General features: G+C 38.2%; 1 protein-coding gene across 3 annotated transcripts in view; it reads left to right on the forward strand.

Moving 5' to 3' along the window:
• dis3l2 (DIS3 like 3'-5' exoribonuclease 2) overlaps window positions 1–17,564 on the forward strand; it is a 282,451-nt gene that overhangs the window by 152,937 nt on the left and 111,950 nt on the right. For all 3 annotated transcript variants that reach the window (XM_072572523.1, XM_072572522.1, XM_072572524.1), the window contains one exon: window positions 10,923–11,156. In XM_072572523.1, coding sequence (XP_072428624.1) covers window positions 10,923–11,156 — 234 coding nt within the window. The remainder of the gene's footprint in view (window positions 1–10,922; window positions 11,157–17,564) is intronic.

The following is a 17,564-nucleotide window of genomic DNA, read 5'->3' on the forward strand; positions in this document are numbered from 1 at the left end:
ATGATTGGGAGCAGAGCAGAACAACTGGCAGACTGGAATGCTGGAGGGGGGGGGGGGGGTGTGAAAGCTGGCACACTGTCTCATAAACATTGATCTGTTATCTGTGAAGAACTAGGGTTGATTTTTACATGAGATAAATGGAAAATTCCAGGCTGTTTGGCCAAAAGTAGGGGGTTATCTTTTACATGAGATTGACTATTACTTGAGTATATATGGTAGAGCATACCCATGTACCTCTATAAGTGCTTTTAAATTGTCTGCCTTATTGTTAAAGCTATGTGTATTCAAGCAGAGTGCCCTTAACGTTGTCTCCTTTACATCCTCAGCATCTTTTTGACTTCCTGTTTCCAGTTTCAGTTTCTTCCAATCTGAGTTACGACTACTAATCCCATTAGCTTTCTTCTGGAGCCCATTCCATAAGCAGATAGATCAAAGGGTAATTGTCTGTAAAACCTGCTTTCCTAATGACTCCTCATGGGACTTAGAATAGCAGTTTTGTTGTTTTCTTTATCTGTATGAATGTCTTTCAACCTCTTCCCAGTAATTTAACCTGTCCCTTAAAGGGACAAAGCCACTGGACCAGGGTTTTAAAGAAATTGCAGATGTCTGAACTATAGACTTCCAAAGTTCTCTTGACTCAGGAGTTCTTTAGATTGGAGTATCTTGTGTGGCATTGTTTTTATTTGAGAAAGATGACAGAGGAAATCTGAGGCATTTTGGACCAGTTTACCTAACGTTTATTCACGGGAGATTGTTTCAATCTGTAATGATTGAACACCTCAAAATTACTTCTAGATAGAGAGAGTTGACGTGGATTTGTAAAAGTTACTACAAGTCTGATTTGAATTTTATGAAGAAATGATTTAAGTAGTGGACAGAATGTCTATGAATGTTCTTTATGTGGATTTCTAGAAGCATTTAATCTCCCATAAAACGCTGTTAGCTGAAGTTGAAACTCTTGGAATGGAAGATAAATTATTGACCTGGTTAGGAAATCAGCTGAGCAGCAGGAAATAGAGAAGGGATAATGGGCAACTACTCTAATTGGCAGGATATGATTAGTGGTGTACCACAAGAACCTGAGTTGGTGCTCAACAATTCTTTATATTTATAAACACTTAGATTATAGTTTAGAAAGCCGCATATGCAAATTTGTTGATGACACAAATATCAACGTGATAAGCATTGTAAGTAGTGCAGATAAATATGCAGAGTTGTTGATTATTAAAATGATTGGTAAAATGTTTGCAAATGCATATCAATATAGATATCCAATGGCTCAGTGGTTAGCACTGCTGCCTCACAGCACCAGGGACCTGGGTTCAATCCCTTTTGTCTGTGTGGAGTTTGCACATTCTCCCTGTGTCTGCTTGGGTTTCCTCTGGGTGCTGCGGTTTCCTCCCACAATCCAAAGATGTGCAGGTCAGGTGAATTGGCAATGCTTAATTGCCCATAGTGTTAAGTGCATTAATCAGGGATAAATATAGGGTAGAGGAATGGGTCTGAGGGGTTTCTCTTTGGAAGGGCGGTGTGGACTTGTTGGGCTGAAGGGCCTGTTTCCACACTAGAGAATCTAATCAAATGTATGGACATTAATGTATATAAATGTGAGATTGTCTTCTTTGAATCTCAACGGAATAGAATTAGGCTCCCACTAAATTTGAAAAGCTCTCGAGACTTGACAGGAGAGTGTGGTGTGTGGACAAATCTTTAACTCCATGAACAGAGAAAAGAACAACAATTATACCTTGTGAGAGGAGCATGCTGATTGTTTGGCAATGGACTCTAATAAAAGTATCATAATGGTGACGCACAAGTTAATGACTAGCAGTAAACGTTTTTCAGTAATAGTCAAATTATGTATTCCTGAATAACTGGATATAGAAAGCATGCAACAACTGTACAAAGCCTTGCTTGGTTATAACTGGAGTACTTGAGATGATTTCTTGACATTACACCTGAGATACATATGAAAAGGGCACTTGGTAGAGAGCACTCTATTAGCACCTTGTGTTACTTCAACGTTATGATCTCAGTGCAGCTATTCCTTGATATTTTCCCCAGTCTGGTTGATGTTCTACAACTACAAAGCTGAAACATGATTTTTTTTGATTTTCAGAGTTTCCATCTCACTGAGGAGGCTTCAGGCCAATCCATATCGAACTACATGCTCTGAAAACAGTTCCTATTTTGACAGCTGTGACAAATTCCACCACAACAGCTGAGACAATTCTCTACCTTCTAAAGTGATCAGCAACATTCTAAATAAAGCAATGCTTTAAAAAAATTCAATTAGCCCAATCTTCCAGTGTTAAAGGATCCTTTATAATATTTCATGATCCAGACCTGCAACTTTTCCAAAAAAACAATAATTCTTTCACAGGCTCTGTTGTGACTGTGTTCCAAGTTAATTAGAATCCATTAATTAGTTGAGATATAATGTTTCCAGACAACAAACTAATAAAGCAGACTCGGACATTATTTCCACCTACTTCCAAAGATGGAAGTAATTAAGTAATCCACGGCAATTTTTTTTACAAGTAAGTTTTCTCTCTCTCCCAATGTCTTGTCAATGTATCCTTCAAAAGAAAACCCAAGATCTAGATCTACATCTTTGCTAAAAACTAATCAGTTGATCCTCGGGACAGCCATTTGGCAGTCCACTGGTTCAAGGATAATATTTACTCAGGGTTAAAAATTGCTGCCAGAGGTCTTCAAGCCTCAGTGACTGAGCAGGCTGATTGTCAACCTGCAGATCTTTGGGTATGTCAAACCAAGCATCCAATGAGGAAGTGGCACTGCCACTTCTCAGCCACTGCCCTGCTGCTTCATTAAGACGTTTGAACTCAGAGTGTGATGTAGCTTGATGGACAATTTATTACCATTTGAAACAATTTGTATCGAGATACTCTCAGTTATTAATGTCAATGTTGCAGCATTTCAAGAAGGACTTCGCATTTTCTATGCCGTATTCGTTTTGGTTACTCATGGAACATTAGCTTTTTCAGAGTTGAGAAGACAGGAGATGCTATTTGGCCATTTGGACACTGTCTAATCTATTGTAGGAGTTTTCATTGAATGCAAAACAAAGAAACTGGACAGACCACCAAATAACCAAGGAGGCATTGGAAGCTACATTGGCATATCTAGCTCTGCTGATCCTGAAGAGCTCTTTTCAGTAGATCCTGGGGTATTGTGCTAAAATTCAAAGATACGTTCCGCAGGTCAGTCATGCAAGAATCAGAAATGACACTGAACGTGATGAAGTTTAGAAGTATGAAGGGGGATCTCATTGAAGTTTACAGAATACTGAGAGGCCTGGATAGGCTGAATATTAAGAAGGTGTTATCACTCTTAGGAAAGACTAGGGCTCAAGGGCCGCCACAGAGCAAAGGGACAACCCTTTAGAACTGAGGTGAGGAAATTCCTCAGCCAGAAGGTGATGAATTTGTGAAACTTCAGAAGGCTCCATAAAACTGACAATTTGATCATTAAACTCCCTCCTACAGACCAAAGCACTCATGCCATTCGTCAAAAATTGAAACACTGAAATAAATTGGCACGGTGGTTAGCACTGCTGCCTCTCAGCGCCAGAGACCTGGGTTCAATTCCCGCCTCAGGCGACTGTGTGGAGTTTGCACATTCTGCCCGTGTCTGCGTGGGTTTCCTCCGGGTGCTCCGGTTTCCTCCCACAGTCCAAAAATGTGCAGGTTAGGTGAATTGGCCATGCTAAATTGCCCGTAATGTTAGGTGAAGGGGTAAATGTAGGGGAATGGGTCTGGGTGGGTTGTGCTTCGGCGGGTTGGTGCAGACTTGTTGGGCCGAAGGGCCTGTTTCCACACTGTAAGTAATCTAATCAAAAAATAACTCGTCTAAATGATATGAAAATATATACAAATCACACATCTTACACCACAATTCAGACAAATCTAGCAACTCAAAACTGAACATCCATGAGGAACTGTGGGCCACCAGCGGCAGAATTGTACTCAACCACAATCTGTGAACATTGTGGCCTGGCATATCCCCAATTCTAACATTATCATCAAGTTGGGAGGACTCAATCCTCGCTGCGATTTGAAGTCCTCAGCATCTCAGATGCCAGTCTTCAGTCAATTTGATTTGCTATATGTGAAATAATGAAATGGCTGAAGGCACCGGACACTTTGCAGTAATAATATAGAAGCCTTGTATTGCAGAATTTGTCACATCCCAAGCCAACTTTTACCAGTATAGTTACAATGCTGACATCAACCCATCAATGTGGAAAACTGCCAAAGAATATCCTGTCCACAAAAATCAGGACAAATCTAACCCAGCTAACTATTGCCCTATCAGTCTACTCATGCTCATAAACAAAGTGATGGGACACTGTGATCAACAGTGCAATCAAGTGGCACTTATTCATCACCAACCTATTATGTTCAATTTGGGTTCTGCCTGGCCCATTCAGCTTCAGATCTTTTCCAAAGATGGACAAAAGAGCTGAATTCCAGAGGTGAGGTTACATTGATTGCCCTTCATATCCAGAATTTAACTAAATCATGGCTGTCATTCTTATGCTCATCAAGGAGCCTTAATATAACTAGAATTGGTGCTAAACTGGTCGGAGTTACACCATGGATGATCTGGTAATCCTGAACTCCCCTTTCTTGGCCTTTTTCTCATGACCCTTAATCCCCTTATTGATGTAAAAATTTACATCTCAGCCTTAAATATACTTAATCTCGACAGCCCTCTGAAGTAAAGAATTCTACAGATTCACTAGTCGTTGAAAGAAGAAATTCCTCTTCATCTCTGTCTTAAATGTGTGACCTCTCATTCTAAGGTTATGCCCTATGGTCCTAGACTCTGCCACAAGGGGAAATGACTTGCAGCACCTATCCTGTCAAGTTTCCTAAGAATCATGCATGTTTCAATAAAGTCGCCTTTCATTCTTTTATATTCCGACAATTATAGACACCAACCTACTGAACCTGTCCTTATAAGACGAGCCCTCCATACCAAGTATCAGTCCAGTGTACCTTCTCTGGACTGCCTCCAATTCAGGACATCTTTTATTGTTTAAGGGACCTAAAATTTTTGCGACACATCTAGAGAAGGCAGGACTTGAAGCTGGGTCTTCTAGCGCAGTGCACTGCCACTGCACGGCACTTTTTCCTCCTTGTCATATTTTTGTAGTTGCTTTTTATGTTTTATGTTGTATCGTAGGGAAGGTGATAGCCTAGTGATAGTATCACTGGGCTGTTAATCAAGAGACTCAGGAATGTTCTGGGAGCCTCTATTCAAATCCTGCTTTGGCAGATGGTGGAACTTGAATTCAATAAAAATCTGCAATTAAGAGTCTAATGATGACTATAAATCCACAGTTGATTGTTGGAAAAACCCATCTCGTTCACTAATGTCCTTTAGGGAAGGAAACTGCTATTATTTGGCCTACATGTGACTCCAGACCCACAGCAATATGATTGACTCAAGGTATGGGTAATAAATGCAGGCCTAGCCAGCAATGCCCTCATCCTTAGAATGTATAAATTGCAAAAAAAAAAATAATTAGTAATTGCCATCAAACTATCCTGCTGGCACTGAAAATTGTGTTAAGCAAGTTTGGAGTTCCATTCCTTCACATTTTATTCATTGTTGGCAGTTTATTTTGTTTTTTTTTATTTTTCTTTCTGTCAATTTTTCTTCATTCACTCTTTCTTTTCCTGTCTTTAGTTGACTCTCTATACCTATCTTTCCCTAGAATTAAATATTTTAATTGGTGATTTGTAGTTGGACATTGCACTGTTCATTAATTATCCTTTAATCTGAATGATTAAGGAGATACAAAGTTGTTTGCTCTATTCATGCTGGTTCCAGGTATTTTGCAGTGGGTATTGCGCTTTTTTGATAATTGGCTAAGAGAAACTTGCGGTGAGAAAGTGTAGTTGATAATCAATGGTCAAGTGCAAGTATAGAGTTCCACCTCCTGATTTAAACCCAGTTTTGGTGTATTTCTAAACTCAAGTGAATGCTTGATTAATGAGCACCACCTCTATATATTTAAATACCATTGATTTTTAATCGAAATCATTCTACTTTTTTGTGCCTCAGTTGAAATGTCCTCTCAATATTTCCTTCTCCCAGTCCTTTCTGTTTCCTCTCTTTTCTAAGTGCTGTTGCCTTTTTCTATGTGCATTCCCTCCTCTCTTTTACACAGGTCCTCCTCTCTTCTGTATAATGCCTGCCACCTTCTGCTTTACACATGTTCCTTACTTCACTTTCCTTGGTCATAGAGTCATAGAGGTGTTCAGCATGGAAACAGATCCTTCGGTCCAACCCGTCCATGCCAACCAGATATCCCAATCCAATCTAGTCCCACCTGCCAGCACCCGGCCCATATCCCTCCAAACCCTTCCTATTTATGTACCCATCCAAATGCCTCTTAAATGTTGCAATTGTGCCAGCCTCCACCACTTCCTCTGGCAGCTCATTCCATACATGTACCACGCTCTGTGTAAAAAACGTTGCCTCGTAGGTCTTTTATATCTTTCCCCCCTCACCCTAAATTTATGCCCTCTAGTTCTGGATTCCCCAACTCTAGGGAAAAGACTTTGTCTATTTACCCTATCCATGTCCCTCATAATTTTGTAAACCTCTATAAGGTCACCCCTCAGCCTCCGACGCTCCAGGGAAAACAGCCCCAGCCTGTTCAGCCTCTCCCTATAGCTCAAATCCTCCAACCCTGGCAACATCCTTGTAAATCTTTTCTGAACCCTTTCAAGTTTCACAACATCTTTCTGATAGGAAGGAGACCAGAATTGCACGCAATATTCCAACAGTGGCCTAACCAATATCCTGTACAGCCGCAACATGATCTCCAACTCCTGTACTTAATACTCTGACCAATAAAGGAAAGCATACCAAACACCTTCTTCACTATCCTATCTACCTGCGACTCCACTTTCAAGGAGCTATGAACCTGCACTCCAAGGTCTCTTTGTTCAGCAACACTCCCTAGGACCTTACCTTTAAGTGTATAAGTCCTGCTAAGATTTGCTTTCCCAAAATGCAGCACCTCGCATTTATCTGAATTAAACTCCATCTGCCACTTCTCAGCCTAGTCCTTTTCTGTCTTTCACTCCTATTCCTTCACTTTTTTTCTTGACCCCTCGGCATTACTTCCCACATTTTCTTTATCGTCTCTTCTTTCCTGTCTTCTCTGCTTCATCCTTTATTCTATATTAAAATCTAAATTTTGAAGTAGGTGAGGCTTCCAAGAAAAAATTTTGTTGTTTGAAAGAATATAATAGATTCTTCAATGGACATATAGCTATTAATCCAAAAGCAAAATTCTTCTAATATTGGAAATCAGAAATAAAAACATAAAAAGTTGGATTTACTCATTAGGTCTGGTAGTGTCCATAAGGAAAGGAAGAAATAATATTTCAAATAATAATCTTTTATCAGAACATTTAATCATGTTAGTGTGAATTGTTTTTTTAAATGTTTCTTTTGAGTTTGAACATTTCAGGTTGAGAAAAGATTGAACAATTTCATAAAATTCTTGTAATTTGTGGAGAACAGATATTGTAGCACATTCTGCCGGTGAGGTTGTACTATTAGTGTTGTGTTTACATTGGCAGATTCCATTGAGAATGTGGATATAGGAATTGGCAATGATAATATTAGCAATGTAGGAACAGGTAAGATTTTGACAGCAGGAAATGTGCATGGATTTGATATTTTTTAGCATATTATGGATATGTGTATTTATTGAGGATGGGACCATGCTTTGATACAGTGATCTCACAATGAATTATCTCATTTTGGCTGTGCTTGGAATTTTGGGTGGAGTGAGTTTTACTTCAGTCTGTTCTATTTTCAAAAATTTCAAACAAGTATCAGGACAATTCTAATATTATGAGGATTTAACTTTTTAAAAAGATTGGTTGTTTTATTCCTTTCAACTTATACCTCTATATTTGTATCATTTATGTTGGCTTAAAGTTGCATTTTTCTTTGCTAATCTCATCACACTGAACTCTCTTTGTTTGCCTTAACACCATTATTATTGTAGGCATGCTGAACTTGTGATATCAGCGATCTCCCCAAGATGATTGCTGCATGTATGTTCAGCTGTTGTATTTATTGTATCATAGCAAGTGTAATCCTCCTTACTGAACCTAAATGAACTGTTAAAGAAAATATTGGTACTGATGATTAAAATATATTGTATTCTATATTGGAATTTGAGAATAGATGCAATTTAATAACTCTGCCTACTCAGTTGAATCACTATACATATAGTGTGTATAATTAGTGTACTGTGTCAACATTACTTATGAAATACAGTGAACAATTTTTGTCCCCTTACCTAAGAAAAAATATACTGAAATTGGAGGTAGCCATGAGATGGTTCATGGTTGATTCCTGGTGTGGAGGCATTTTCTTACGAGGAGAGGTTGAGTAGATTGGGCTTGTACATAATTGCAGATGTTATTGAAATATGTAAGATTCTTAAGGGGTTTGAGAAAGTTGATGTAAGAAGGTTGTTTCCCTTTGTGGGAAAGTCTAGGACTAACGGGCATAATCTCAGAGTAAGCGACCACCATTTAAGGCAGCGATGACGATTTTCTTCTCTTCAGGGTAGTAAATCTGTGCAGATTTTACAACAGTGGGTATTGACACTAGGTTGTTAAGTATATTCAAGACTGAGATGGACAGATTTATGAACAATCATAGAATCGAGGATTGTGGCAATATGGCAGAAAAGTAGAGTAAAGGATTATCAGATCAGCCATGATCTGATTGGCAGAGCAAACTCATGGTGAATTGTCTGCTCCATTTCTACATCTTATGGTCTTATTGTATTATCAGTTATCTATCCGTATATCAATTTCAGTTTGGAGCTTGCTTGAACAAGAAATCATTTTTAATTCACCATTGATACTGACTATTTAAGATCTTTAAAAAAAAGTCTGTAAGACTCAGATGCAGAAAATATTGCAATATTGCCACTTACGAAAAGCTAGGATACAAAAATTAGTTTGTGGCTGAATTTAGACTCCATTTTATATTTGAAACATGGACAGCAAAATGATAATCCCTAATAATCATAAAGCAACAATAGATTGAGTCTTGTACTTCTTCCCAGCACACTGCAGAACTGCTGGGAAGGAATCTGAAGTGGTCTTGTTGACAATAAAGGTCTGAAGGGGCAATTTTCTATCTGACTTATACAAAAGTAAGAAATGTGCAACCAAATGTTCAGCCCCTGAGGATGTTCTCAGTACAGTGGTGGGATAAGTAGGTCAATTTCAGTACCATTGCAGGATGAGAAGGTCAATTTCAATGCAATCACGTGACGAGGAAGGCGATCTCAAGACTGGACCACAATTATTTACAATATATATGAATGACTCGGATGAAGAAAGTGAGGATGGCACAAACATAAGTGGGAAAGCAAGCAGTGAGGATGGCACAATGAGTCTGCAGAAAAATATAGACAGGTTAAGTGAGTACCCAGAAACTTGGCAGGTGGTGTAGAATGTGGGGAATTGTGAGGTTATGCAGAAAAAAAAGAGAAGCTGACTATTATTTAGATGGAGAAAGACTGCAGAAAGCTTCAGAACAGAAGGAATTTGGAGTCCTTGTCATGAATCACAAAAAGACATTCCATTTGCCTTGTATTTTCCAAACTCCAGTGGAGAATACAAGGCAAATGGAATGTTGGCCTATATTTCAAAGGGAATGGAATATAAAAGTAGGGAGGTTTTTCTAAAACTGTACAAGGCATTAGTCAGACCACATCTCTAATACTATGAACAACGTTAGATCCTTATCTGAGGAAAGATATGCTGGTACTGGAGGCAGTCCAAAGAAGTTTCACTAGGCTGATATAGAGGTATGGAGATACTACCTTATGTGAAAGGTTGATTAGATTGACTCTGTACTCATTGCAATATAGAAGAATTCAAGCATACAAATATTTTAAGGAACTGGACCAGGCTAATGTGGAAAGGTTGTTTGGGGAGGTGGTCAAGGACTAAAGGCTGTAGTCTTAGACTAATGGATTGCACATTAAGATAGTAATGAGAAGGAATTTCTTTTGAGAATTGTGAATCTGTGGAATTCTTTACTGTAAAGGTTTGTCAAGGCCGGGTCACTGAGTGTATTCAAGGCTGAGATAGACAGATTTTTAATCAGTAGATGTTATAGGGAAAAGGCAGGAAAGTGGAATTGAGGAATATCTGATTAGCTATGACCTTATGGAATGGCAGAGCAAACTCAGTGGGCTGAATTGTCTACTTCTGTTTCAACATCTTAAGGAATGCATTTGAATTCTACATCCTTTTAAGTTTACTTCAGTGCAGAAACTGAACTCAGTATTTATTTTAACTGAGTCTAAGTAATTTGTTGATGTTTCATGTCTTTTTAAAATGGTACATGATCTATCATGATTATATATACCATTATCCAGGATGGAAGCTGGTAACTTTAAAACTGTGCTAAAAGAGCCACGTATTTTGCAATTTTATAATTTCAAATTCAGTCAGTGCATTTAGAAAGCTCAAAGAGTATGCAGGAGGTTTTTTGGATTATCATCAAAATATATAAAAATGTGTAGTGTGTGTTTTTATAGCGCGTGTTTATGCATATTGCACACTTTATCATTTTATCATAGATGTACCTTGACTGGATTAAATGAATACTCTGCCGTGTGAAAACAATCATGAAACATAAAAGAGAGAATTTAAACAAATGAATTGTTATTTTGCCTCAAGGCATCTGCTTTTTTTACTACAGTAATGATTTTGGAAGATCATTGGATAGGGTTTGGTTATATTTTACTCATCAGTTATTCAATTCCGGGAAAATTAATGAGCCACTGAATAATAAATTTTTAAATAACTTGCCTGTCTAATTGTATTTTGCAGATCCTCAGTCAATGGTATGGCCGAACTATTATTCGCTCTTGTGTAAAATTGAGTTATAATCATGCACAAAGTATAATTGAGGATCCAAAAAAGATATTCACCCCTGATGAATTACCGCCTGTTTCACCTGAGCATTGCATTGCAGACATAAAAACTGCTGTAATAAATCTTCATAACATTGCCAAACACCTCCGTAGACAAAGGTTTGATGACGGAGCTTTACGATTGGACCAGGTAAGCACCATTTATTTTGTAAAGAATACACGAGAAATTACAATTTTGATGGTATCAATGTAAAAACATTGTTATGCTGAACATATTTTAAAAGACTAAAAGAAATGTCTGAAAAATATCAGATTTCAGATCTGTATTTAACAAAACTTTGAAAGCTAAGCCTTAAAAAGTTTGAGAGTAACAGACCTTTGCTTTTCAAGAAAAATGAGATGCATGGAAATCCAAAATAAAAACAAAAATAAACTGAGGAAAAGGTAATCCCTATAAAATGTTAACTTTCTGTCATTGCTGCCTGACCTGCTGAGCATTTACAGTACTTTTTAAATATTTTTGAACATTTTGTTTTAGCTAGAGGAACACCAAGTACTTTATACTAAAAAGAAATGAAACATTATATGGTAACACTAAAGTTCAGTACTGTATAATGCAGTTATGTAGTGCTTTCAAGACCAGAATAAACCTGTGCTTTGTAGCCAGTTAATTACTTGTGATGTCAGTCACTGTTTTTCTAAAGGAAGCTACAATTTGAACAAGTCAGGCTCACAGTTATTCCACCGCACATAATACTCAGCCAATAGAAAAAGAGGAAATGCTGGAAATGAACAGGCCAGAAACCAAAATTCTGTTAACTCGCAGAATTAACAGCTCAGGTCGCTGACCTTTCATCAAAACTGAAAACTGTTGAAATGTCTTGAGAAAGGACAGTAACACGATAAGATCATCAGAGAGTCTCCACTGGAATGAAATACAGAAGAAAGCAAATGTCAAAGGAATAATGATTATTTTTGCCTTTTAATCTTTTCTTCCTTCCAAAACAGACCTTCTTGTCCCTGATCCCCCTCCACTGTCTCTGCACTTGTCCAAAGCCTGTTAAATCTCTAACTTCTCAGAGTTGACGAATGATCAACTGATCACCCTGAAACTTGAACCCCATGACTCAGTCCACAAATGATGCCTGACTTGTGAATATTTCCAATATTTTCAGTTTTTCTTTCAGATTTCCAGCATCAATGAATATTTTGCTGTTACTTAGTGTGGTTGGTGTAGAGAACTGTTGTCTGAGGTCATGGATTTTTCTCTGGACGAAAAGTTTTCCTCTGACTGTAGCTAATGTTGTTCCCCTGTTTAAGAAGGGGAGTCAGGACAAACCTGGTAATTATAGACCAGTGAGCCTTACTTACGTTGTGGTTAAGAAATGGTTAAGAGAGATAGGATTTATAATCATGTGGAAAGGAATAATTTGATTTGTGATAGTCAACACAGTTTTGTGAAGGGTAGGTCATGCCTTACTAACCTTATTGAGTTCTTCGAGAAGGTGACAAAACAGATGGATGAAGGTAGAGCAGTTGATGTGGTGTATATGAACTTCAGTAAGGCGTTTGATAAGGTAGCACACGGTAGGCTATTGCACAAAATACGGAATTTCGGAATTGAAGGTAATTTAGCAGTTTGGATCAGAAATTGGCTAGCTGAAAGAAGACAGAAGGGTTGGTTGATGTGAAATGTTCATCCTGGAGCTCATTTACCAGTGGTGTGCTGCAAGGATCTGTTTTGGGGCCATTGCTGTTTGTCATTTTTGTAAATTATCTGGATGCGGGTGTAGAAGGATGGGTTAGTAAATCTGCGGATGACACTGAGGTAGGCAGAGTTATGGATAGTACCGAAGGTTAACGCAAGAGGACATAGCTTTACATTGAAAGGTGATTCATTTAGGACAGATATTAGTTTCTTTACTCAGAGAGTAGTAAGGGCGTGGAATGGCCTGCCTGCAACACTAGTAGACTGACCGACATTAAGCGCATTTCAGTGGGCATTGGATGTGCATATGGATAATAATGGAATGGTGCAGGTTAGATGGGCATCAGAATAATTTCATAGGTTGGCACAACATCGAGGGCCGAAGGACCTGTGCTGTGCTGTAACATATTATGTTCTATGTATGTAAAACAAGGGAGGAAGGATAGACCAAGAAATTGTAGGCTCATGGTGAAGAAGTTATTAGATTGAATATACTTTGCACATTGAGAGATACTTTGCACTTTGATTAATCAGCAATAGATTGGATTTGGTAAAGGTCAGTCATGTTTGACAAATTTAATCAAATATTTTGAGGAGGTAACCAGCAGTGTTATAAGGGTAATACATTTCATGTGCCCTACATGGACTTTAGCAAAGCTTTTTGCAAAGTCCCTCATTCGTAGACTGGTGAAGAAAGTAAGAGTCCATGGATCCAAGGTTAAGTGGCTTATTAGATCCAAACTTAGCTGAGAGGCAAGATGCAGACTGTGAAGTTGGACAAATGGTTTGGTGACTGTTTCCAGTGGTGTTCCACAGGGCACCGTGCTGTTTGTGGAATAGAATAATGATTTGGACTTCATTGTATGGGATATGATCAAGAAGTGTGTGGATAATACCAAAATTGTTTAGGTGGTGAAATAACTGCACAGAGGCCGGTATCCCATCACCAAGTCACCCTTTGTTTACTTGTGCACAGTACAGTCCCCTGGGCTGAAGAGATTCTAATCTTTGAGAAGGGCACTGCTTGTCACTGGTCACTCGGGTTCTTCCTTTCTTCCTGGTGGTGGGAATTGAATAAATTTTTACACACTTGTTGTTTTTCACTATGTCCAACACCTGCACACACACAACGTGTGTGCGGGGATAAAATAAACACCACCGCTGTCAGGTGGTAGTGTGGGAAAGAAGAAGAAAAAAAAGAAATTTTTTAAAAATCTCCTGTTTTTATTGGTCATCCAGGCTTTCCGAATTGTCCCAGGTTAATAACCCCAATCAAAGGTCTTGTAGTCAATGAGGTCCACTTGCTTCCAATCACTACAGGTGGTAAATAGTGAGGAGGATAACTGAACTGCAGGAAGATATCAATAGACAGCTCAGGTGGGTAGAACAGAAGTAAATGGAATTCAGTGCAGAAAATTGAGAGTTAATGTAGTTGGGGAAGGCTAACAAGACAAAGAATACACAATGAATGTGTGGATCCTAAAAAGTACTGAATATCAGGAGGAATCTTTGTATGCAGATCCACAAATTGCTGAAGATAGTAGGACAGGTAGATAAGGTAGGTAAGAAGGCATACAGAAATCTTGACTTTAGTAGCTGAAGTAATACACTGAAACTGTAGAAAATACTATTTAGGCCACGACTGAAGTACTGAACTGCAAGTGGTTCTCGTCACCTCATCATAGGAAACATGTGATTGCACTTGAGGGAGTGCAGAGAAAAGCTACGAGGAAATCACCTGGCCTGGAGGAACCGAGCTATGAGTTAAGGTTAGGTAAACCAGAGTTGTCTTCGTTGGAGTAGTGAAGGTTGCAATTGACCTGATAAATGTGTATAAGATTATGAGGGGCGCAGATAGAAATGCGTTGATCTCATCAGTAGATGGATCAATAACTGTGGACATGGGTGTAAGGTAAGAGGTAGAAGGCAAAGAGGTGAGGAGAGGAGAAATTCTTTCACTCAAAGGGCGATGGAAGTCTGGAGCTCATTGCATAAAAGTATGGTTGAGTTTGAAACTTTTGTATCATTTAAGCTGTACTTAGATATTCCTTTGTGTTTCCATAGCCTTGAGGGCTATAAACCAAAAGTAGAAAATGGAATTAGTGGTATTAAATGTCCATTTTACAACGTCTCAATAACCACATCTGTTCTAACCAATCACCTCTTCTCAGTCTGCTGGCCTTTGCTGCACTCCAATACTCATTCACAAGCATAGCTCCAAATCATTACTAACAGCTAGCTTCAGCAAATGCCCCTGAACTTTTCCTTGTGCTGGAATCTTTCTCAGTTGCATCCACCAAACACTGCTTGTAGATCCGCCCAACTTTCTCAACTGCACTGAACTATTAATGTTCACAGGCTAATTCTGAACCCTCATTGCTTCCCCTAACACAATTCAAAGAATCCTTCCACTTTCCATTCTGCCAAGGATATCTTCTGAGTTCTGACTTCAACACTTCACTCTCAATTCACTCTGAAAACGTCTTCCTTAGTTCTAAGAGCATAGATCCATCCAGTTGCTCTTGTCTCTATATTGACCCTCCAACACAGAGTTGTTTTACTCACACAACGTCTGTGTATTACTTCTACATTCCCAGCTAATTACAACACTTCTGACTGCTTCTGTCTCTGTCTCTGTCTCTCTCTCTCCAACTAACTGTAACCTCTGAACTCCTCTTCAGTATCCTATCTAAGGCCTTGTTGCTGGGCAAAATTGAGTGTTGCCACCTAGCGACTTTTGGAACTGTCCAATAAATGTTGCCAGTCATAAATTGCTGGCTTTTTCAGTGCAAAAAAAGATACAAAAGTTTACTTCATTGCAGATGGAAGTTTTAAAATCAAAGTACTGGCCAATGAATACTGGGTCAAGAAACACTGGTTTTTGGTGAACTGGGCAGCAGTATTTTTGATGTTTGGAGTTTTGGGACCAAGTTTGAGTGGCTTTCAACAGTATTTGAATTCCTGGTCCTTTATACCTGAGAAGAAGAAAACTTGTATTTTTATTAAATTATTGAATGATGTAAGGAAAATAATGAATTAAGTGTTCTACTAACTATGAACCGATGTGAGTTCTTCAAGTTGAGAACATGTACATGGTGATGCACTGTGAATGATTTCCATAAGAGTTTAAAGACGTCGTTAGAATAGAAAATAAAAGACTTGCATTCATATAGTCCTTTTCACAATCACAACCAATAAATACCTTAAGTCACTTTACAATCAGTGAAGGAGGACAGAATATGTGACAATACTGTGATGATAAACGTAAAGTGCCATAGTCCAAGAGGACTGTGCTGTTCCCCTCTCATCTGAGAGAGACAACTGGTGGTGATTTAACTTGAGAGTCCTCGGGAAGGAGAGAGGTTGAGAAAGAGAATCCTTCAGATAGTCTGCTCCCTGGTTGGCTCCATGACATATTGCTCTCGGAAACTATCCCTAATGTAAAGAATGAACTTGTTGTAGCTACTCTTTCCATCCTGATTAACCCAATCAACATGAAAATTAAAGTCGCCCATAATTATTGCTGTATTCTTCTTATTATTTGTTTTATATAGCCTTTCCTACAGTGTGGTTTCTGTTGGAGGGTTTGTACACCAGCCCGACCAATGTCGTCTTTTCCTTGCTGTTTTGTTTCCACATCAATACTGACTTGGAAAGTATTAGATTATAATTCTGAGAAGCAAGGTAAGATTGGACAAAACAAAAATGAGTGTTAAACCAGACTTGGGAAGGATTGGAATGTGAAAGTATCCCAAAGAGAGATTGGAGGAACTAGATAAAAACAGTGAAACTCAAATTAGACTCAGCTGCAAACCTGGCAGGCCATGATCCAAAAAATTAAGTGAATAAGTTAACTTTTTAAAATATTACTTCTTGCCCCAAGAAGAGCTAGTATTTGTTCTTCCTCAAAATAGTTATATTGATTCATCTTTGAAACATAATTCTCATAACTTTTTTTAATATTATTTAAGTTTGCTTCAAAATTTGTTTCAATTTCAATTGTATATTTTTAATTTACTACCTGATTTTTGGATCTTCCCGCTTAATGTCTAACAATACATTAATGAAATCTAACTTAATTAGTTCTTTGTTTTTCATCTTTTTGCCTCTGTGTACGAATTTGCATTTTTAGTAATAATTAGTTCATGTCCTTGCTGTTGACATCATAACTTACAGTCTGAAAAGATTCGTGCTGTATTAATTTTAAAAGAAAGGTTTGGATTTTCTCTCCATCTGGAATCCACAGTTATGTGATTATAAGTTTTCTGGATCATTATTTTTACTTATGAAGCACTGCAGGACATTTTAGTACATTAAAAGTGCTATATCAATTCAATTGGTTCTGGTAGTAAGAGGAAGTTTTTTTAAAAGGATTTTCAGACATCTTAATTGTTTTCCCTGATGTTTTATCACTTTTTCATGAGTTGTATATTAAATATTATCAAAGCATGAAATTTATAATTGATTAATGCAATCTTCACTTCTAAACAGAATTCAAACCAGTGAACCTTTACGATATCTTCCTTTCAAGGCAAGAAATGACCTTCAGTAACAAATTAGTTTTACGTAGCATCTTTTCACATAATTTATATCCCAAAGCATTCGACTGAGGGGGGAGACGTTGGGAGGATTCATAATGTCATTACACTAGTAATCCAGAACCCAGGCTAATTATCGGGCGACATGGGTACAAATCCAGCCATGGATAATGTTAACATTTGATTTCAGTAAAACATGGAATTTCAAGGCAGTCTAATGTGGGTAGTCACAAAACAACCCATCTTGTTCATGAGCAAGACATTGTTGCATCTATAAAGAAAATAATGAAACTGAATTGGGAACCTGACATCAGCTTAGGCTTTGGAAATGACAACAGCAAATCTCGCCTTT

Source organism: Chiloscyllium punctatum, chromosome 6 (assembly GCF_047496795.1).
Source record: "Chiloscyllium punctatum isolate Juve2018m chromosome 6, sChiPun1.3, whole genome shotgun sequence".
NCBI classification, from domain to species: Eukaryota; Metazoa; Chordata; class Chondrichthyes; order Orectolobiformes; family Hemiscylliidae; genus Chiloscyllium; species Chiloscyllium punctatum.